Source organism: Stegostoma tigrinum, chromosome 14 (assembly GCF_030684315.1).
Source record: "Stegostoma tigrinum isolate sSteTig4 chromosome 14, sSteTig4.hap1, whole genome shotgun sequence".
Taxonomy (NCBI): Eukaryota; Metazoa; Chordata; class Chondrichthyes; order Orectolobiformes; family Stegostomatidae; genus Stegostoma; species Stegostoma tigrinum.
Genome location: NC_081367.1, coordinates 68,147,525 through 68,170,699, shown reverse-complemented (window position 1 = coordinate 68,170,699; position 23,175 = coordinate 68,147,525). Strand labels below are relative to the sequence as shown.

Sequence of the window (23,175 nt, the reverse complement as noted above, 5' to 3'; positions counted from 1 at the left end):
CTTTCATATATCCAATAAAGTTTCTTGCAATCTTCTTTTATATTACTACCTCGCTTCCCCTCATAGCTTGTCTTCTCCTCCCTCACCCACCTCCCTTATTGCTTTCCTAGTTACCCATACTAGTTTTTGGATGTAAATTTGCTCACAGAGCTGGAAGGTTTGCTCAGCGAGCAAACTTACATCCAGAACTTTAATCTGAGCTATAAATCTTCTCAAAACTCGCTAATACTAGTTTTTATTTTAAATGCTTCCCAATTCTCTGGCCTCCCCACTAACCTTCACCAGTGAATGTAACTCTAATGACTCAGCACTTAAAGCAACATGAACACATTGTAGAATCAGTACATTTTTACTATAAATGAGCATTTGGCAAAGACAAGGAGTTTGTGCAAAACAGGACCATGGGGTCTTGCGAAGTTGAAGCCGTTACAATCAAGGTGGTTTCTTACAGTGCATTTTGTTACTTTCCATGAAATCTTCATCCTCTGTATCCACTTTACTTGGAGTTGTACAGAAAGTTCTGATATTTTCTTCCAGATACCAGCTGAGGTTTTCATCCACTACGGAGAACATTAAGGCAAACTCATCATTTGTCGCTTTGCTCTGGTGTTTCTTGCCAGTTAAGACACCTAGAAATGAACAGAGAAGCAGAACTGGTCAGTCAGACATAATTCCACGATTTTCTTTTTTGGGAGCTATGTGATGAGTAAAACGGGAAAGGTCAATTTGTAACCATAAATTATTAAAAGTTTAAGGAAGCAAAAACTTGCATCTTAGTCTCAGGAAATTCCTTCTCACAAACAACAGATTAATTTTGAAATAAAAACAGAAAGAATGCTGGAGAAAATCAACCGATCTGGCTACAGCTATGGAGAGGGAAACAGAGTTAACATTTCGAGTCCAGTCTGACTTTATGGGGTTTTGATGCACCAATAATTGAGGAAGTGTCGCTGGAACTAAAACATTAACTTTAACTTCGCTCCATGATGCCAGAGCTGCTGAGCTTTTCCAACAATTTCTGTTTTTATTCCTGATTTACAGCAAGCTCAGTTCTTTCAATCACAATTATTGATTGTTACGTAGACAAGTACATTCTGCTTTGTTTTACACTCAAGAAAGTCTCATAAACAGCAAATGGATGAGTGTATTTATTATGAGATCATTTATTGTTGTTGCTGGAGAAGGAATATTAAACAGAGTATCAGATTAATGCCCTGCTCTGCTTTGTGTAGTCCATAAGAACATAAGAACTCAGAGCAGAAGTAGATGATTCAGCCCCTGAAGTCTGCAATGTTTTTCTGATTCACCCCAGGCCTCAACTTCCCTTTCATATCAGCTCCTCGTAGCCGTCACCTCTTCATTCCAGGGATCAGTCTGGTGAATCTCTTTTGAACTATCTCCAGTGCTGGTATATTTTTTCTTAAATGCGGGCACCAAAACGATACACATTATTCTAGTTGTGACCTTTTCAAAATCATACCTGTTTGTAAAAAGGCTTCCCTGTTTTAAAATCCAGATCTGTAGCAATAAAAGTCAAAATTGCATTTGCCTTCTAATTGACTTGCTGTACCTGCATGCTAACTTTGTCAGTTTCATGCACAAGAAGACACAGGTCTGTATGTGCTGAACTTTGTTAGGAGTCACCGTCCATTTAGTTAACAGTCTACCTTTTGATTCTTCTGACCAAATGCATGACCTCACATTTTGTCACGTTAAACTCTATCTGCCAAGTTTTGGCACACTCTCACAACCTATCTATATCTCCTTACAGAATCCTTATCTCCTTATCACAATATGCCCTCCCATCTATTATTGCGTTATCAGTAAATCTGGATACTCTGTGGCCCCCTCCTTCAAGTCATCCATTTGGATAGTAAATAATTAAAGTCCTAAGACTGATCCTTGTAGAACTCCACTGTCTTTCTGATCTGAAAGAGACCTGTTAATCCTAAATGATATAAAATGAAGAACTGTGGATACTGGAAAGCTGAAACTGCTGGAGAAATGTAACAGGTCTGCCATCATCTGTGGACAGTTAATAGCGAGTTTTGAGAAGATTTGTAGCTCAGGTTGAAGTTCTGGATGTAAGTTTGCTCGCTGAGCTGGAATGTTCGTTTTCAGACATTTTGTCACCATTCTCGGTAACATCATCAGTGAGCCTCCGGTGAAGCGCTGGTGTAATGTCCCGCTTTCTATTTATGTGTTTAGGTTTCCTTGGGTTGGTGATGTCATTTCCTGTGTTGATGTCATTTCCTGTTCTTTTTCTCAGAGGGTGGTAGGTGGGCTCCAAATCAATGTGTTTGTTGATGGAGTTCCGGTTGGAATGCCATGCTTCTAGGAATTCTCGTGCGTGTCTCTGTTTGGCTTGTTCTAGGATGGATGTGTTGTCCCAATCAAAGTGGTGTCCTTCCTCATCTGTATGTAAGGATACTAGTGATAGTGGGTCATGTCGTTTTGTGGCTAGTTGATGTTCATGTATCCTGGTGGCTAGCTTTCTGCCAGTTTGTCCAATGTAGTGTTTGTCACAGTTCTTGCAAGGTATTTTGTAGATGACGTTTGTTTTGTTTGTTGTCTGTATAGGGTGTTTTAAGTTTATTAGCTGCTGTTTTAGTGTGTTGGTGGGTTTGTGGGCTACCCTGATGCCAAGAGGGCTGAGTAGTCTGGCAGTCATTTCCGAGATGTCTTTGATGTAGGGGAGAGTGGTTATGGTTTCTGGGTACGTTTTGTCTGTTTGTTTGGGTTTGTTGCTGAGAAATTGGCGGATTGGCGGACTGTGTTCATTGGGTACGCGTTCTTTTTGAATAAGCTATATAGGTGATTTTCTTCTCCTCTTCGTAGCTCACCTGTGCTGCTCGTGTGGTGGCTTGTTGGAATAATGTTCTAATGCAGCTTCGTTTGTGGGTGTTGGGATGGTTGCTTCTGTAGTTCAGTATTTGGTCCGTATATGTTGTTTTCCTGTAGATGCTGGTTTGAAGTTCCCCATTGGCCGTTTGCTCTTCGAACAGTTTGCGAACAGTCAATGGGGAACTTCAAACCAGCATCTACAGGAAAACAACACACACGGACCAAATACTGAACTACAGGGGCAACCATCCCAACACCCACAAACGAAGCTACATTAGAACATTATTCCAACGAGCCACCACACGAGCAGTACAGAGGAACTACGAAGAGCAGAAGAAAATCACCTATACAGCATATTCAGAAAGAATGGGTACCCAATGAACACAGTCCGCCGATTCCTCAGCAACAAACCCAAACAAACAGACAAAACATGCCCAGAAACTATAACCACTCTCCCCTATATCAAAGACATCTCGGAAATGACTGTCAGACTACTCAGACCTCTTGGCATCATGGTAGCCCACAAACCCACCAACACACTAAAACAGCAGCTAATGAACTTAAAAGACCCGATACAGACAACAAGCAAAACAAACGTCATTTACAAAATACCTTGCAAAAACTGTGACTGACAGGCTGAAAGCTAGCCACCAGGATACATGAACATCAACTAGCCACAAAAAGACATGACCCACTGTCACTAGTATCCTTACATACAGATGAGGAAGGACACCACTTTGATTGGGACAACACATCCATCCTAGGAAAAGCCAAACAGAGACACGCACGAGAATTCCTAGAAGAATGGCATTCCAGCCAGAACTCCATCAACAAACACATTGATTTGGAGCCCATCTACCACCCTCTGAGAAAAAGAACAGGAACTGACATCACCAACACAGGAAATGACATCACCAACCCAAGGAAACGTAAACACATAAATAGAAAGCGGGACGCAACACCAGCGCTTCACCGGAGGCTCACTGATGATGTTACTGAGAATGGTGACGAAACGTCTGAAAGCAAACCTTCCAGCTCAGCGAGCAAACTTACATCCAGAAACAGAGTTAATGTTAGAGCCCAGTGACCCTTCTTTAGAATTGTTTCCATTTCTGAGGATAGGATGGCCATTGATATCCAATACAAACCCTATGACTCCCACAATTATCTGGACAATACATCTTCATGCCCTGCTTCTTGTAAAGACGCCACTCTATTCTCCCAGTGTCTCTGTCTCTCTCTCATCTGTTCTGATGAATCTACTTTCTGCAGAAGGGCCTTAGAAATGGCCATTATTTTCCTCGGCCCAAGATTGCTGCCACAGTGATTAACAAGTTCAACCCATCTCCCACACTTCTGCTCTTACTCTTTCTCTTCTCTCCCACAATAGTTTTGGGGTCCCCCTGGTCCTCACTTACAGCTGTTTAAACATTCAGCAGAATGCCACCACCAGATACATATTCCCCTCTCCTCCCTTGTCACATTTTTTAGAAAGCATACCCTCAAGTGCACTCCTCCTTCACTCCCACACAGCCTCACAGCACCTTCCCCTGCAATCAACGAAGATATAACACCTGCCCATTTACATCCTCCCTCCCTCCCTCCTCACTATCCAAGGCTCCAGATACATCTTTCAGGTGAAGCAAGACCCTACCTGCACTGCACACAATCGAGTCTAATGTATTCGTTTCTCACAATGTTGTGTCTTCTACACTGTGGAGACGGAGTGCAGACTGGCTGATCACTTTGCAGAACATTCTGTCCATAAAAATGACCCTTAGCTTCCTGTTGCCTGCCATGTCAACACATCATTGTGATCCCTGGCCAACATTTCTGTTTCAGACTTGCTGTAATGCTCCAGCACAAGCTGGAAGAACAACATCTCATTTTCTGCTTGGGGACCCTGCAGCCTTCTGGGCTCAATATTGAGGTCATTCATTCTATAACTTGAACACCTTCCCCTTTACCCACTCCCAGAACCAAGGCCCTATCATCACATGGGCTGCTTTCAGCGCAGCCAAACCCATCTTCTCCTACTCATGGTCCTCATTGTCAGCTTCTTTTTCTCCCAACCATACAATCATCCATCTCTTTCCCTAAATGTTGTTCTGTCTCTGTCTCTCTCTCTTCCTCTCTCTCTCTCTCTCTCTGTCTGGGCTCCATCTCCATTTGTCCAATCATTCCTTCATTCCCCCCACCACCACCGCATCCCCCCACTCCCCCACACTCCCTGTCTCCAGCTCACATACCATCCGCCCCCTAACTAGCATAAGTTCTGAAGAAGGGTCACTGGACTCGAAACATTAACTCTGCTTTCTCTGCGCAGATGCTACCAGACTGGCTGAGTTTTTCCAGCAATTTCTCTTTTGGTTACATTTAGCTGCGTGGAGAGATTGAACACCCTTGGTTTGTTCTCACTTGGATGACGAAGGACGAGGGATGACCTGACAGACGTTTAACAAAATGTTGAAAGGCGTGGATAGAACGGATAGCCAGATTTGTTTTCCCAGGGTAGAGATGTCAATTAGTGGTGGTCATAGGTTCAAGGTAAAGGAGAAAATGTTTAAAAAAAATGCAAGAGGCAAGTTGTTTTTATTCACACAGAGGGTGGTAAGTGCCTGAAATATGTTCCCAAAGGAGATGGTGGAGGCAAATATAACAGCAATGTTGCAGAGGCATCTTGACAGACTTATGAATATGCAGGAAAAGAAGAATACGGATTGCGCAGAGACAAAAGGTTTTTAGTTTAGAAAGGTGCTTTGGTTGGCTGAAGGGCCAGTTCCTGTGCTGTACTAAGCTTTGTCCTTTGTTCTTTGCTTTTTATTAATCCTGACTCTGTGTTCTGTGCGTTAACCGATCCTTAATCCATGCCCCTAATACAATGAGCTCCTTACTGCGCAATAGGCTTTAATGCAGTATTTTATTAAATGCCATCTGAGAACTAAATAGCCTACTTCTGCTGAAACAGAAAAATAGGATATAATTTTGTCATCTCACCCGGGAGATAACATCTCTGGCAATTCTGATGAAAATTTCTCTCAAACTGAAACATTGGTTGGCCAAGTTTGAATTTTATTCAGTTTCCTGGAGGGGTTCCTGCTACGAAGCTACAAGTTTTCCCAGACTGTAGTCCCAGATTTGCCTCATTAACTGCCCACCCTGATCCTGTCTTAATTCATGCCAGTTCGATTCTACTGCTCACCACAGAGCTTAGTGCTGACAGGACATCTCGGAATAGACCAGCAACTCCGGCACCCACACCAGCTTTAAAAGGCTACTGTGTACCCAGAAAAGCACCGTCAGCCTGGAGCTTCCCCGCACTCTTCAAGATGTTTTCCCAGAAGGTTGACGTCCTGCTTTGTGGACAGGCACCTGGTGTGCCCGTTGGATGTGCTGGTGCAGAGGAAGCTGTCCCCTCACCCCCAGGACCAGCAGAGGAGGCCACACCATCAGATCCTGCCAGCCTGACCTGAGCATCAATATCTGGGCCATCGCAGCCTTAGCCGCCTGCAGGAATGGCCGGCAGTGCAGGAAAAAAGTCAATGACCTTCCCCACTTTGCCAGGGCATGTGCCACAGTCTTCCATCTGGGGCTGGTGTCTGTGCTGTCCCTACGGTTGTTGACTGACACCCAAGATGGCGCTTTGATGGTGGAAACTGTGAGCTGGAGCCCCCAAGTACCTGCTTGGAGATCCATGTCGGAAATTCTCAGAGCCCTGTTTCTTCGCAGCAGGTGGTAGGGTAGGAAGCTGTGTATAATTGGGGTGAGCTGAAGTTAATGAGGGTGCATTTGAAAATGCAGGTAACTGCTTCTAACATCAAGAAAGGCCTTGCTGGACTTATCCCAGACTTCCCGCTATAGCCCTCATCATTCAGGCCTGTATACTGTTCCACCCATTAACTCTGCTTCACTCCACAGAAACAGCCTGACTTGCTAGTACTTCAAGCATTACCTGCTTTTATTCCTGTCCATTAAATAATGTCGAAGGTAATGTTCTGGAATTGTTAGAACAAACAGTTGCAGTAACGATCACTCCTGTACAAGGTGGGCAGTGGCAAACATCCTGCTTTTGCATGTTAGACTTCACCTCTTCCTTCACGTCAAACCATAACGTTCACCAGTGCAATGTGTTACCACCAGCATATGCTGTGCATGTTGGCATCATCATAACTGTGTTAATCATTACCTTTTTTGCAAATAATCAAGGGTCCAATAAGTCCAGCTGAAACATCTCTGGGTGCATCAATATGCGAGTGATAAATCCTTGTCAAACAGTCTGCATCATTCACAGTTGGGCTTTGATCTTCTGTTAAATCCCACTTGTAAGTGTAATTTGTTCCTGGATTTACATGGTCATCCAGTTTCTCTCTGACAGTGGAGTTGTCGGGATAAAATGCACCTAGGAAAGCAAAGGACAAGATTAATTGTATTGCTCTGTTACAATAATATTCTGCTCATGTTTGCAAATCAGTGCCAGATTGAAAGTTTTATTTATGACCTTTTAGGATTCAAGAAATTTCATTTGAAAGCCAAAGCCCACAGTACAGAATACTACAATGTTCGAAAACAGTAACTGTTGCTTTTTTTTATTACTCTTAAGAGTATATTTAGCTTCATGTTGATTTTTGGAGCTTGAATGAATTAGCTAGGGATCTAGAATTGGAAGAGGTCACAAGGTATGAAGAAACTCTGAGACAGCTGTAATATTTTACATTACTAAGCGAACATATCATAGTCCCCAAGGACTGTCCTCTCATTGGGGTAGACACCTGGAGATGCTTTTAACCATGTGTCGGGCATGGGGGGAGCTTGAGAAGATAGAACCTTCATGGTAACCTCAGCCAGGATGGCAATTGAACTTTCATTAGTAGTTTCATTCTACATTGCAAACCAGCTATCCAGCCAACAGACCCTATAAAAGGGAATGGGGTAGGAGAGTGGTGTCTAGATCGAGGAGAGGCCAATGATATAGAAATGTGGAGCTGAAAGGTCCCAACCCGAAACGTCAACTTTCCAACTCCTCTGATGCTGCTTGGCCTGCTGTGTTCATCCAGGTCCACACCATGTTGTCTCAGAATCCAGCATCTGCAGTTCTTACTTCCTCCCAGTGATATGGAAGCTATATTTGAGCTATAGCCGCTGTTATAATATAGGAAGTGCACCAACCAATTTGTGTACAACATAAGGCCCACAAACAGCAACGAGACAAATGATCACTTAAACTGCTTCAGTGTTATTGGTTGAGGTATACCATAGAAATAGAGAAATTAGGAGCAAGGGTAGGCCAATCAGCCCTTCAAGTTTGCTCCACCATTCAATATGATCATGGTCGAATAAATGTTGACCAGAACGCTGAAGAAATCACTGCTGCTCTTCACAACAGCCCACAGGATGTTTTAAATTTATACTATAGTGAGCTGGGCCTAGGTTTCGGTTGCACCTCTGAGAGTCAGTGTGCAATAGGGGAATTACTGGCAATTGGGCAATTGTATGACTTTTCCTCGAGGGGAGGCAGTTTTGAGGAGAAGGTGGTCCACACCAGCTAGGATGACTGGGTATGTTGAAAAACAGAGAAGGGAACAGGGGATTGGTACAAATGCCCAAGTCAGTGGGATCCAGTGAGTTAACCAGAGGGAATAATGATGGTTAATGTAACATGGTTACAGTCTGAGAGAATCTTATGGTAGGTTTTGGTTAAGGCCATTTGGTGCTGTGAAAGAAGCTCAAAGGTAATGTCAATGTGAGTAAATGTGAGCTTTGGAAAAAAGAATACAGGCACGGACTATTTTCTAAATGGTGAGAAAATTCACAAAGTAGAAGTACAAAGGGATCTGGGAGTGTTGGTCCAGGATTCTCTAAAGGTTAACTTGCAGGTAGAGTCCATAATTAAGAAAGCGAATATAATGTTGTCGTTTATCTCAAGACGGTTAGAATATAAAAGCAGTGATGTGCTTCTGAGACTTTATAAAGCTCTAGTTAGGCCCCATTTAGAATACTGTGTCCAATTTTGGGCCCCATACCTCAGGAAGGACATACTAGCCCTGGAGCGTGTCCAGCGGAGATTCACACGGATGATCCCTGGAATGGTAGGTTTAACGTATGATGAACAGCTAAGGATCCTGGGATTGTACTCATTAGAGTTTAGAAGGTTGAGGGGAGATCTAATAGAAACTTACAAGGTAATGTATGGTTTAGAAAGGGTGGACGCTGGGAAGTTGTTTCCGTTAGGCGGGGAGACTAGGACCCGTGGGCACAGCCTTAAAATTAGAGGGGGTAAATTTAAAACTGAAATGAGACGACATTTCTTCAGCCAGAGAGTGGTGGGCTTGTGGAATTCATTGCCATGGAGTGCAGTGGAGGCCAGGACGTTAGATGCCTTCAAGGCAGAGATCGACAAATTCTTGATCTCAGAAGGAATCAAGGGCTACGGGGAGAGTGCAGGGAATTGGAGTTGAAATTCCCATCAGTCACGATTTAAATGGCGGAGTGGACTTGATGGGCCGAATGGCCTTACTTCCACTCCTATGTCTTATGGTCTTATGGGTCTATGGGAATGCGACAGATTGAAGTTAAGTTATGGGGTGGATCTTCTGTAGCTTTGTGGAAATTGGAAATGACATTCTGAAGGTGCATGTGATATTGGGGTGGCACGGTGGCTCAGTGGTTAGCACTGCAGCCTCACAGTGCCAGGGACCCGGGTTCGATTCCAGGCTACGGCAACTGTCTGTGTGGAGTTTGCACATTCTCCCCGTGTCTGCGTGGGTTTCCTCCGGGTGCTCTGGTTTCCTCCCACAGTCCAAAGATGTGCGGGCTAGGTGGACTGGCCATGTTAAATTGCCCATAGTGTTCGGGGGTGTGTGGGATATAGGGGGATGGGTCTGGGTGGGATGCTCCAAGGGGCAAGTGTGGACTTGTTGGACCGAAGGGTCTGTTTCAACACTGTAGGGAATCCATATGAATAGATAAATATTGTGACGCACTGTACAAAGGATTGTGGCAGCTTATGGGTTAACGACTACTGGTTTTCATAGAAAGTGATAGTGTTTGGAGTCACAAAACCCAGATGAAGCCCTTGAGCCAATCAAGTCAGTGTTGACCTATCTACACTAATCCTACCTAATTAGCTCAGAGCCTTGAATGTTATAACATTTCAAGTGCTCATCCAAGTATTTTTTAATGTTTGTAAGGCTTCCGGCCCCAACCACCTTCCCAAACAATGTATTCCAGACCTCCACTACCCTCTGGGTGAAAAAGATTTTCCTCACACATCCTCTAAACCTGCTGCCTCTCACCGTTTAAATTATGCTGCTCTCTATCCACCCTGTCCATAACCCTTATAATCTTATACACCTCCATCAGGCCTCCCCTCAGCCTTCTCCGGTCCTGAGAAAACAGTCTGAACCTTGAGTTACTCCTCATTATTGAAAGCATACTGTCCAGGTGAATCATGGCCTGGTATGGAAACTGCTCTGCCCAGGACTGTAAGAAACCAAAGAAGGTGGTGTGCACAGCCCTGACCAGCACAGAAGACAACCTTTCATCCATGGAGAGAGATAATGGGAACTGCAGATGCTGGAGATTCCAAGATAACAAAGTGTGGAGCTGGATGAACACAGCAGGCCCAGCAGCATCTCAGGAGCACAAAAGCTGACGTTTCAGGCCTAGTTTTTCTGATGAAGGGTCTAGGCCCGAAACGTTAGCTTTTGTGCTCCTTGCTGTCCTCTTCCATCTATGGACTCCATTTACACGGTTCGTTGCTGTGGAAAGGCGGGCAACATCATCAAAGACCCATTAGACCCCGGTAATGTTCTCCTACAACCTCTTCCATCAGGCAGAAGTTACAGAAACCTGAACACAGGCACAAGCAAGTTCAGGAGCAACATCTTCCTGGCCGTTTCAGACTGATGACTGGATTCTCTATCCTCAAATAATGCTGACCTTGCTAAAGTTGATTTTGCCTAGTATACTCCCTGTGCAATGAAACTTCTACACCTCTGACTAAGTCTTTATACAACCTCTGAGCTGTACATCCTTGCTTTCTCTGAAATGCCTGTACTGTACATAAACCAGACTTTTCACTGTACTCCAGTACGCATGACAATAAATCAATCAGTTAATTAAGGAAAGGCAAGACAATTTGTGAAGGAGTGAGTAAATCATCTGTCACTTTCCAGTAGCTACTGATTGTTTAGAATTGCATTGCTCAGTTACGCAAATAAGAACAAAGAATAAAAATAATAAACACCAGCTGGGAAAGTTGTTACCTTCATTTTCTTTAGTGTAGGTGAAACCGTGTGAATGAAGTGTGTAAGGTCGGGAAGCAAAATTCTTCAGGTGAATTATGACGACATCACCTTGTTCAGCCTTTATAATTGGTCCTAGAAATCCCAACCATTCAGGTTTAGGAATCTCCTTGCTATAATTGCCATCTGTATACTCCACATACACAGCTTTCTTATACACACTTCCTATTCTGGTCGGACTTCGTTTCAGGAATACAGATGCATGCCTGTATATTGTAAAATACAACTGGTATCAGAATACAAAGGGAACAAAAAGGACGAATAATTTAAAAAGTGCCTCTCATTGACTTAACGTTTTCCAAAGAAGCTCACAGCTCAAGAAGTTAATTTGTCCAACTTAAGGAAGTTTGATAGAAGGAGGGGCTGAATGGGCAGGGGCTATTTTCCCCGGAGCATTGGCGACTGGGGGGTGACCGTACAGTGGTTTGTAAAATCATGAAGGGCTTATAGAGGCTTATAAGGTCATGAAGGGGCACGGAAAAGGGTGAATAGCCAAGGTCTTTTCTCCCAGACTAGGAATTCCAAAACTGGAGGGCAGGCATTTAAAGTGAGAGGGGAAAGCTAAAGAAGGGACCTAACGGCAATTTTTTTCACACAGACGGTAGTGCATGATTGGAACGAGCTGCTAGAAGAATTGGTACAAGTTGGTACAATTGCAATATATAAAAAGCATCTGGATGGATATATGAAAAAGGAGGATTTAGAGGGATATGGGTCACGTGCTGGCAAATGGGGCTGGATTAATTTAGGATATCGGGTCGGCATAGATGAGTTAGGCGGCACAGTGGCTCAGTGGTTAGCACTGCAGCCTCACAGCATCAGGGACCCAGTTTCGATTCTACCCTCGGGCGACTGTCTGTGTGGAATTTGCACATTCTCCCTGTGTCTGCATGGGTTTCCTCCAGGTGCTTCAGTTTCGTCCCACAGTCAAAAGATGTGCGGGGTAGGTGGATTGGCCGTGCTAAATTTCTATCGTGCTCAGGGATGTTTGGGTTAGACATGGGAAATCGGGTAGGGGAATAGGTCTGGGTGGGATACTCTTCAGAGGAGTGGAACAGTCTTGGTGGGCTGAATAGTTTGTTTCTACACTGTAGGGATCCTATGATTCAAAGAGTCTGTGTCCACGCTGTATGTCTCTTTGATTCTAAATCAAAGTCCCATAAAAAAAACAAGAAGCATTTTCTTGATGTCCTTGTTGAAGAAATACCTATTTGTAAAGAAAGTAAGAGAACACATTTACTATTTTTCAAAAGTGCCCATGGGTGATTTTAGATCTTTTATTTGTCTGATTAATTGTGTAATAATCATCTCAACTAAAAGAACAAAATTTCTTTGCATACATCTGTGCTACTAAAGCGTACTTAAGATTCTCCTTTTGCATGAAGACCTGTAGTACCATTCCTCTAACGTGTGGTCATGCAGAATCACACTGTTATGCCTTCCGACTTATTGGATACTATAAATTGTACTTTTATTTAGTTCAAAGTGGACTAGGCTAGATTTCTAGAGTGATAATGGGAACTGCAGATGCTGGAGAATCCAAGATAGTAAAATGTGAGGCTGGATGAACACAGCAGGCCCAGCAGCATCTCAGGAGCACAAAAGCTGACGTTTCGGGCCGAGAGGAAACGTCAGCTTTTGTGCTCCTGAGATGCTGCTGGGCCTGCTGTGTTCATCCAGCCTCACATTTTATTATCTTGGATTTCTAGAGTCACTGCTTTTGTTCGCAGGATTTGTAATTTGATTAAAAGTTTGCGCTGTGAATTGCAGGAATGCATAGCTAAACCGATCACCGCTATGGAATTTCGCATCCTATATTACGCGGACAGATTGCAAAACAATGAGAAAAGGATTTTCGGGCTCTCGATGAAGAGAAAAAGCATCGAGTGACTGCACAGAAATTTGATGAGAGGGAGCCATTGGAAGCTTGAGCCTCATGTGGAGGTCGTAATAACTCTGCACCAAGGCTGTCCGTTGTTTCTGAGGCTATTGCTGGGTTGGAGGTGAGCTTGAATCCTTTCAGGTCCGGACCCAAAACATCAACTTTCCTGCTCCTCTGATGCTGCCTGGCCTGCTGTGTTCCTCCAGCTCCACACTGTGTTATCTCTGACTCCAGCATCGGCAGTTCTTACTATTTTTGAATCCTTCATTAATGTCTGTAATGAAATGTGTCCAATGTTTTGTCTAGTGTAGTATCATTCATATTTTATGTTTCCTTGTGCAATAAACATTTTATTCTTTGTCTTTAAAATATTTTGGCAGCCCCCAATGAGTGAGTTCAGTAACTGACCTCCATGGATAAAACAAAGTTAGGAGCTGACAATAACAGAAGTTGCAAGAGAACTTCAGCAGGTCTGGCAGCAACTGGGAAGAGAAAGCTAAGTCAACTTGCGAGAGGCTTGGAGTTTAAAAGTAGGGAGTTCATGCTGCAGCTGTATAGTGTGCTGGTGAGGCCACACCTGGAGTACTGTGTCCAGTTTTGGTCTCCTCACTTGAGAAAGGAGGTACTGGCACTGGAGGGCATGCAGAGGAGGTTCACTGGGTTGATTCTGGGATCGAGAGGGTTGACTTATGAGGAGAGACTGAGTAGAGCCGGGCTATCCTCATTGGGATTTAGGAGAATGAGAGGGAGGAATCCTATAGAAATGAAGGGTACCGATAAGATAGAAGCAGAGAGGTTGTTTCCATTGGCAGATGAAACTAGAGTTGGGGGCATAGCCTCAAAATAAAGGAGAGCAGATTTAGGGATAGTAAGAACTGCAGATGCTAGAGAATCTGAGATAACAAGGTGTAAGGCTGGATGAACACAGCAGGCCAAGCAGCATCTCAGGAGCAGGAAAGTTGACGTTTTGAGCCTAGACCTTCTTCAGAATTTCAGAAGAAGGGTCTAAGCCTCATGGGCCCCTGCCACCCACAAGAGGATTCCTGCGCCTCCCAAATCCCAACTCTATCCCTGCCCCTCCCCCACCATGCACCCGCCGCCATTGACCATGAGGACACGGCCGGAGACCCCACCGATGACGTCACATCCGCCTCCGCCGGCCACAGAACTTCCGGAACCGCTGCTGCAGTCACCACCTCCACGTCCAGGTACAACACCTCACACACCACCCTCACCGCAGCTGTTGCCGCCCACCCCGATCCTCCAACCGCCGACGGAACCCCGCCCACGGTTGACGCCGACGGAACCCCGCCCACGGCCGACGGAACCCCGCCCACGGCCGACACCAGCGTAACCCCGCCCACGGCCGACGGAACCCCGCCCACGGCCGACGGAACCCCGCACACGGCCGACGACCTCATCGCTCCGCCCACAACCTCCACAGCCAGCAACCCCAGAGGAGACAGCCGCACTGAGCCCCGCCGTCTTCGCCTCCATGCCTACTTCTTCAACCGGGAACCTAACCCTCCTTCCACTGACCCCTTCACCCGCTTCCAACACAAGTCCTCCTCCTGGACACCACCCCCAGGCCTCCTACCCTCCCTCGACCTCTTCATCTCCAACTGCCGTCGAGACATTAACCGCCTCAACCTCTCCACCCCTCTCACCCACTCCAACCTCTCCCCCGCAGAACGGGCAGCCCTCCGCTCCCTCCACTCCAACCCCAACCTCACCATCAAACCCGCAGACAAGGGTGGCGCAGTGGTAGTATGGCGCACTGACCTCTACATCGCCGAGGCGAGATGTCAATGCTCCAACACCACCTCCTACCGCCTCCTCGATCATGACCCCACACCCGAGCACCAAACCATCATCTCCAACACCATTCACGACCTCATCACCTCAGGGGACATCCCACCCACAGCCTCCAACCTCATTGTTCCCCAACCCCGCACGGCCCGTTTCTATCTCCTTCCCAAAATCCACAAACCTGCCTGCCCTGGTCGACCCATCGTCTCAGCCTGCTGCTGCCCCACTGAACTCATCTCCACCTATCTGGACTCCATTTTCTCCCCTTTGGTCCAGGAACTCCCCACCTACGTCCGTGACACCACCCACGCCCTCCACCTCCTCCAGGACTTCCAATTCCCTGGCCCCTAACACCTCATATTCACCATGGACGTCCAGTCCCTATACACCTGCATTCCGCATGCAGATGGCCTCAAGGTCCTCCGCTTCTTCCTGTCCCGCAGGCCCGACCAGGCCCCCTCCACCGACACTCTCATCCGCCTAGCTGAACTCGTCCTCACACTCAACAACTTCTCTTTTGACTCCTCCCACTTCCTACAGACTAAGGGGGTGGCCATGGGCACCCGCATGGGCCCCAGCTATGCCTGCCTCTTTGTAGGTTACGTGGAACAGTCCCTCTTCCGCACCTACACAGGCCCCAAACCCCACCTCTTCCTCCGGTACATTGATGCTGTATCGGCACCACCTCTTGCTCCCCAGAGGAGCTCGAACAGTTCATCCACTTCAACAACACCTTCCACCCCAACCTTCAGTTCACCTGGGCCATCTCCAGCACATCCCTCACCTTCCTGGACCTCTCAGTCTCCATCTCAGGCAACCAGTTTGTAATTGATGTCCATTTCAAGCCCACCGACTCCCACAGCTACCTAGAATACACCTCCTCCCACCCACCCTCCTGCAAAAATTCCATCCCCTATTCCCAATTCCTCCGCCTCCGCCGCAACTGCTCCCACGATAAGACATTCCACTCCCGCACATCCCAGATGTCCAAGTTCTTTTAGGACCGCAACTTTCCCCCCACAGTGATCGAGAACGCCCTTGACCGCGTCTCCCGCATTTCCCGCAACACATCCCTCACACCCCGCCCCCGCCACAACCGCCCTAAGAGGATCCCCCTCGTTCTCACACACCACCCTACCAACCTCCGAATACAATGCATCATCCTCCGACACTTCCGCCATTTACAATCCGACCCCACCACCCAAGACATTTTTCCATCCCCACCCCTGTCTGCTTTCCGGAGAGACCACTCTCTCCGTGACTCCCTTGTTCGCTCCACACTGCCCTCCAACCCCACCACACCCGGCACCTTCCCCTGCAACCGCAGGAAATGCTACACTTGTCCCCACACCTCCTCCCTCACCCCTATCCCAGGCCCCAAGATGACATTCCACATTAAGCAGAGGTTCACCTGCACATCTGCCAATGTGGTATACTGCATCCATTGTACCCGGTGCGGCTTCCTCTACATTGGGGAAACCAAGCAGAGGCTTGGGGTCCGCTTTGCAGAGCACCTCCGCTCAGTTCGCAACAAACAACTGCACCTCCCAGTCGCAAACCATTTCCACTCCCCCTCCCATTCTCTAGATGACATGTCCATCATGGGCCTCCTGCACTGCCACAATGATGCCACCCGAAGGTTGCAGGAACAGCAACTCATATTCCGCCTGGGAACCCTGCAGCCATATGGTATCAATGTGGACTTCACCAGTTTCAAAATCTCCCCTTCCCCTACTGCATCCCTAAACCAGCCCAGTTCGTCCCCTCCCCCCCACTGCACCACACAAACAGCCCAGCTCTTCCCCCCCACCCACTGCATCCCAAAACCAGTCCAACCTGTCTCTGCCTCCCTAACCGGTTCTTCCTCTCACCCATCCCTTCCTCCCACCCCAAGCCGCACCCCCATCTACCTACTAACCTCAGCCCACCTCCTTGACCTGTCCATCTTCCCTGGACTGACCTATCCCCTCCCTACCTCCCCACCTATACTCTCTCCACCTATCTTCTTTACTCTCCATCTTCGGTCCGCCTCCCCCTCTCTCCCTATTTATTCCAGTTCCCTCTCCCCATCCCCCTCTCTGATGAAGGGCCTAGGCCAGAAACGTCAGCTTTTGTGCTCCTGAGACGCTGCTTGGCCTGCTGTGTTCATCCAGCCTCACATTTTATTATCTAAGCCTGAAACGTCAGCTTTCCTGCTGCTCTGATGCTGCTTGGCCTGCTGTGTTCATCCAGCTCTACACTTAGAGCAGATTTAGGACTGACTTGAGGAGAAATGTCTTCATCCAAAGGATTATTAACCAGTGGAATTCCCTGCTCAATGAAGCAGTTGAGGCTTCCTTGTTGAATAATTTTAAGGCAAAGATAGATAGATTTTTGAACAGTAAAGGAATTAAGGGTTATGGGGGAGCGAGCTGAATCCACGAAATGATCATCCATGATCTTATTGAATGGTGGAGCAGGCTCAAGTTGGCCAACACCTCCTGTTATTTCTTATGTTCTTATGTTCAATGTTTCGGGTCCAGTGACACTTCTTCAGAACTGGACCCAAAACGTTAACTCTTTCCAACTCCACAGTTACTGCCTGACCAGTTCAGGTTCTCCAGCAATTTTAGTTTTTGTTTCAGGTTTCTAGCACTTGCAGTTCTTTCTGTTTTGCTTAGAAACTAACAAGTCAGGTTTCGCTCTGGGTTCCAACCTCTCCATTAATAACATTAGCAGGAATCAATTATAAAGGAATGGTGGAAATAAGCTGACAATCCTTGGAACACAATAAAAACAAAGTACTGCAGATGCTGGAAAGGTGAAAACACCCAAAGAATGCTGGAGAAACTCAGCAGGTCTGGCAGCATCTGTGGAGAGAGATAAAAACAGAGTCCACTATGACTTCTTCAGTTCTGAAGAATCATATTGCTCAGGCCTTTGAGTATAGGAGTTGGGAAGCCATGTTGAGTTTGTATAGGATATTGGTGAGCCGTTTTCTGGAATACTGTGAATAATTCTGTTGCCCACTTGTCGGGAGGATATTATTAAGTTGGAGAGGGTTCAGAAGAGATTTACCAGGACGTTGCTGGATATTGAAAGCTTGAGGTGTAAAGAAAGCCTGGGACTTCTTTCACTGGAGCATAGGAGATTGCGAGTTGACCTTATAGTGGTTTATAAAGTCATGAGGGGCATAAATAGGGTTAATGTTAGGTCTCTTTTCCCTTGTATGGGGGATTTGAAGATTAGGGAGTACATTTTTAAGGTGAGAGGAGAGAAATTTTAAAAAGACATGAGGGACAATTGTTTTAATCAGAGTGGTTCATGTGCAGAATGAACTTCCTAAGGAAGTGGTGGATATGTGCACAATTTCAACATTTAAAAGACATTTGGATAATTAGCTGTATAGGGAAGGTTTGAAGGGAAATAAGCCAGGACCAGATAGGTGGGACTAGTTTAGGCTGGGATTATGTTCAGCAGGGACTGGTAGGATCAAGGGGACTGTTTCTTTGAGGTTTGACTCTATGACTCTATGACTCCTCCCAGGTCCCAGAACAATCCTTGTTGAAATACTACTTTCCATATTTTCTCAGGGTAAAATAATTGAACTAAATTTGCGCAGGAGAGTTAGGTTGCTTTCCGTAAGAAGGCTTGTTCAACAACTAAAGGGTTATCAATGCACAACTCCTGTTAATTGCTGTTGACTAGGATAAAGCTCATTTGTAAAAATGTGGACCTTACGAGAATTGACAAGGAGCTATAAAAGCCAAAAGAGCTGCAGATGCTGCAAATCAGACACAAAGACAGAAGTTGTTGGAAAAGCTCAGCAGGTCTGGCAGCTTCTGTGGAAAGGAATCAAAGTTAACGTTTCGTGTCCAGTGGCCCTCAGAACTGATGGTAGCTAGGAAAATGTCAGTTTATATGCAGAAGATAGGGTGGGGGAGGGGGTAAAGAGTAAACGATAGGTAGAGATAGAATCTAAAGAGAGAGGAAAAGCAGTTGGGCAGACAAAGGAGTGGATAACAATCTGGCTAGGGAGGAGAATGGCTGTTAGTGGGGACTGTTAGTGACTAACAATAGATAGTCTGCCATTACACACTATGGAATATCTAGGCCTGGTGTGTTGGGTAGGGGGCTGGGAAATGGAAGAGTTTAGGCTCTAAAATTATTGAACTCGATTATGAGTCTGGAGGGCTGCAGGGACCCCAAGTGGAAAATGAGCTTGCGCTGAGCTTGACTGGAACACTGCAGCAAGTCTGAGTCAGAGATGTTGGCCAGGGAAGAGAGAGGTGTTTTAAAATGGCAGGCCACTGGAAGCTCAGGGTCTTTACTTTGCATGCAGAACATAGAGGTCCTGTAAAGCGGTCCCCCAGTCTATGCTTTGTTTCCCCAAAGTAGAGGAGACCACATAGTGAGCATAGATTGCAGTAGACTAAATTGTGACAACTGCAGGTAAAGTGCTTTGGAAAGGGATCGCACATCCATGGTAAAGAGGAGGCAGTTGGAGCCTGCAAACTGGTGTAAGGTTTCAGAGGAATCACAGATGTATGTGGGCAGGGACTGGATCGGGGGAGAAAAGACTGACTCAAGGTAGGGGCATGTGAACAAAAACAAAGTTGCTGGAAAAGCTCAGCAGGTCTGGCAGCAGCTGTGAAGGAGAAAACAGAGGTAATGTTTTGGGTCCAGTGACCCTTCCTCAGAACTGATGGCGGCTGGGAAAATGTCAGTTTATATGCAGAAGATAGGGCAGTGGGTGGGGTAGGGAGTAAACGATAGGATAGAGCCCAAGGAGACAGAGGACAGTTGGACAGACAAAGGAGTTGCTAACGATCAGGCTGGGAGGGTCAGTAGTTGTTAATAGGGACTGTTAATGACTAACAACAGGGGGGGGTGTCTAGTGGCAGGCTATGTGGTAACAAGGCCTGGTGTGTGGGGTGGGGGTCTGGGACATGAGAAAGTTAGTCCTTAACATTATTGAGCTCAATATTGAGTCCAGAGGGCTGTAGGGTCCCCAAGTAGAAAATGAGATGCATTAGGCTTCACTGCAACACTGTAGCAAGCCAGAGACAGAGATGTTGGCCAGGGAGCAACGTGGTGCATTGACGACACTTCCGCCATCTACAATCCGACCCCACCACCCAAGACATTTTACCATCCCCACCCTTGTCTGCCTTCCAGAGAGACCACTCTCTCCACGACTCCCTTGTCCGTTCCACAGTCCCCTCCAACCCCACCACACCCGGCACCTTCCCCTGCAACCGCAGGAAGTGCTACACTTGCCCCCACACCTCCTCCCTCACCCCTATCCCAGGCCCCAAGATGACATTCCACATTAAGCAGAGGTTCACCTGCACATCTGCCAATGTGGTATACTGCATCCACTGTACCCGGTGCGGCTTCCTCTACATTGGGGAAACCAAGCGGAGGCTTGGAGACCGCTTTGCAGAACACCTAGACTCGGTTCGCAATGAACAACTGCACCTCCCAGTCGCGAACCATTTCAACTCCCCCTCCCATTCCTTAGATGACATGTCCGTCATGGGCCTACTGCAGTGCCACAATGATGCCACCCGAAGGTTGCAGGAACAGCAACTCATATTCCACTTGGGAACCCTGCAGCCCAATGGTATCAATGTGGACTTCACCAGCTTCAAAATCTCCCCTTCCCCCACTGCATCCCAAAACGAGCCCAGCTTGTCCCTGCCTGCCTAACCTGTCCTTCCTCTCACCTATCCCCTCCTCACACCTCAAGCCACACCGCCATTTCCCATCTACTAACCTCATCCTGCCCCCTTGACCTGTCCGTCCTCCCTGGACTGACCTATTCCCTCCCTACCTTCCCCACCTGTACTCTCCTCTCCACCTATCCTCTCCTCTATCCGTCTTCGGTCTGCCTCCCCCTCTCTCCCTATTTATTCCAGAACCCGCTCCCCATCCCCCTCTCTGATGAAGGGTCTAGGCCCGAAACGTCAGCTTTTGTGCTCCTGAGATGCTGCTTGGCCTGCTGTGCTCATCCAGCCCCACACTCTTGTTATCTTGGATTTATTTGTTGGATGTAACCAAACTCCAGTGTTTGTTTGTTTCTTTATATACTACTGTGCAGAACCGAACTGCTTTAATGATTATGTATGTATATAAAGATATGAATGAAGTATATTTCTGAAATTAAAAACAAAATTGCCTCTTTGTGGTACAGTGGCAGTGTCCCCACACCAGACCAGGAAGCCCAGGTTCAAGTCCCACCTGCTGCAGAGGTGTATAATAATGTCTCTGAACAGTTTGATTGGTAAAATAGGTTAATTTTTTAAAAAGACATTGATCATTGCACTGGCATTAATTCTTGGCACTGACAGCATTAGGCACAAGGCTAAATTCAGAGTTGGTTCAAAGAGCAGCCCTAATGTTTATATGTATGTACTGCTCTATTTATTTCCCTTAGTGCTTTTCATTTATTACAATTCCAGGTTACAAGGCAGGTATGGGAAAATTACGTTTTGTGTTGGAAGATTCAGGAACAATGGGGCACAATTTTCTGAAGAAGGGTCTAAAGCACTTTGAGTCACCAGGATTCAGTCACTGATAGTTAGTACTGCAGATTTTTGCTGAACTGAGCTGAACAGAACAAACTGCCTGGCCTGTACACCAAATCACACACTCCAAAACGGACAAATAGTGGAAGCAAATTCTTGCAATTAATATTTCATCGAGCAGGAGAAATCACAGGAAATTAGCTCCTTGTTTTTTGCTCATGAGGGAGATGGTGCATGGAACATGCAGAGGAAGTCTCTCATTATTTTCGGCATGTAAAAGGCTCTGAGGTCCTGTCCCTGAGAGCAAAAGCGGTAGGAGCTCAAGTCGGGTTTAACCCTTTATGCTAGCATAGTCATTCAGTAAGATAATGGCTGATTTTCCACTTTCCTGGCTTCTCCCTGTATCTTGTGATTCCCCTAATACTCAAAAATCTGACTTGAATATACTGAAACATGTCACATCCAGTCTCTCCAAGGTGGAAAATTCCAAATGATTCCAATTACCCTTTGTGAAGAAATCTTTATCTCAGTTTAAAATGAACAAGCCCTTTGACTGTGACTGTTCAAACGCAGGAAACTGTCTCTCCAATGTATCCCGTCAAGGCTTCTAAAGTTTTAATGTTTCAACGAGATCACCCCTGACAGTTCTAAACTCCTGTGTACATAGAACTTATTTGCCCTGTTTTTGTCAAATGTAAAATTGTTAGTTTATCTTCCTTGTTCAAATGTTCCACTATCTTTGGTCTTTGTAAATCAGATTTCGCGCAACTCTGAGTTTACTTGAGATTCATATATACTCACTCATCCTTGTCGACTGTTAAGCCAGCAATTATATTTTTGCCACTTGGAGCATAATTCCAATTAATTTCCCTAATACCGAAATAATACTCCCGAGTTAAAGCCCTGGAAACAGCACTGCAATGGAACAATAAGAAACAAACAGTTGCCACTGTCTTCATCTTGTTTGAACTATCACAGGATTCTTCATCTGAAGTAGAGACAAACAAGTTCACTGGCGTTCCCATATTTATAAGCTGGTGTGAGGAATCATCAGCAGTGCTTGGTTTCCTCGGCCAATGAGAAAAGAGAGAATTGCAAAAGAACATCAGTTTTGTAATTTAGATAAGCAGTGACTGTTCCTCCAACCCACAACCATTCCAGTAAATTCCAAAATTTCACTAATGATTTTCTGTTTCAGGTCAACAGTAGGCCACGAGTGTTGTTTCTACTTGCCAAACTGTCTCGCACTGACAAAATAAATCTCTTTTCCAATGTTTAGCTTAATTTGTTTGCCTTCACAGGACTACCCAGAATAGAGAGGAACCATTCTCTGCGGCTGGCTTTAGCATTCGATTAGAGCAGAAATCTGTCTGAACTCCCACTCACATCTGAATGCTTCTATTGTCTTAGTGTCTCGAGGCTTTCAGGGCTGGTCGCACCAAATATCAATTACACTTCCCGTGAATCAAGTACTGTTGGTTATACCTCCCTAAAGGCAGGGAACATTATGTCCTGAGATAACAAGGTGTAGAGCTGGATGAAAACAGCAGGCTAAGCAGCATCAGAGGAGCAGGAAAGCTGACGTTTGAGGTCAAGACCCTTCTTCAGAAAATTGTGCCCCGTTGTTCCTGCATCTTCCAACACAGAACATAATTTTCCCATACCTGCCTTGTAACCTGGAATTGTAATAAATGAAAAGCACTAAGGGAAATAAATAGAGCAGTACATACATATAAACATTCTCATAGGAGTGGCACTTAACACAAGGTTCTCTTTTTGACATTTTGCACCAGAGAAGCTATCCTTTCAACAATAAGCCAATGCAATT

The 23,175-nt window shown here is 45.9% G+C and overlaps 1 protein-coding gene across 1 annotated transcript in view; it reads right to left on the bottom strand.

Moving 5' to 3' along the window:
• cp (ceruloplasmin) overlaps positions 1–22,387 on the bottom strand; it is a 70,078-nt gene extending 47,691 nt beyond the window's left edge. The window contains exons 1-4 of the mRNA XM_048542636.1: positions 22,149–22,387; positions 11,109–11,353; positions 7,031–7,243; positions 450–629 (exon numbers count right to left, since the gene is read on the bottom strand). Of these exons, the coding sequence (XP_048398593.1) occupies positions 450–629; positions 7,031–7,243; positions 11,109–11,353; positions 22,149–22,372 (862 nt within the window). The 5' untranslated portion in view covers positions 22,373–22,387. The remainder of the gene's footprint in view (positions 1–449; positions 630–7,030; positions 7,244–11,108; positions 11,354–22,148) is intronic.
• Positions 22,388–23,175: the final 788 nt, after the last annotated feature.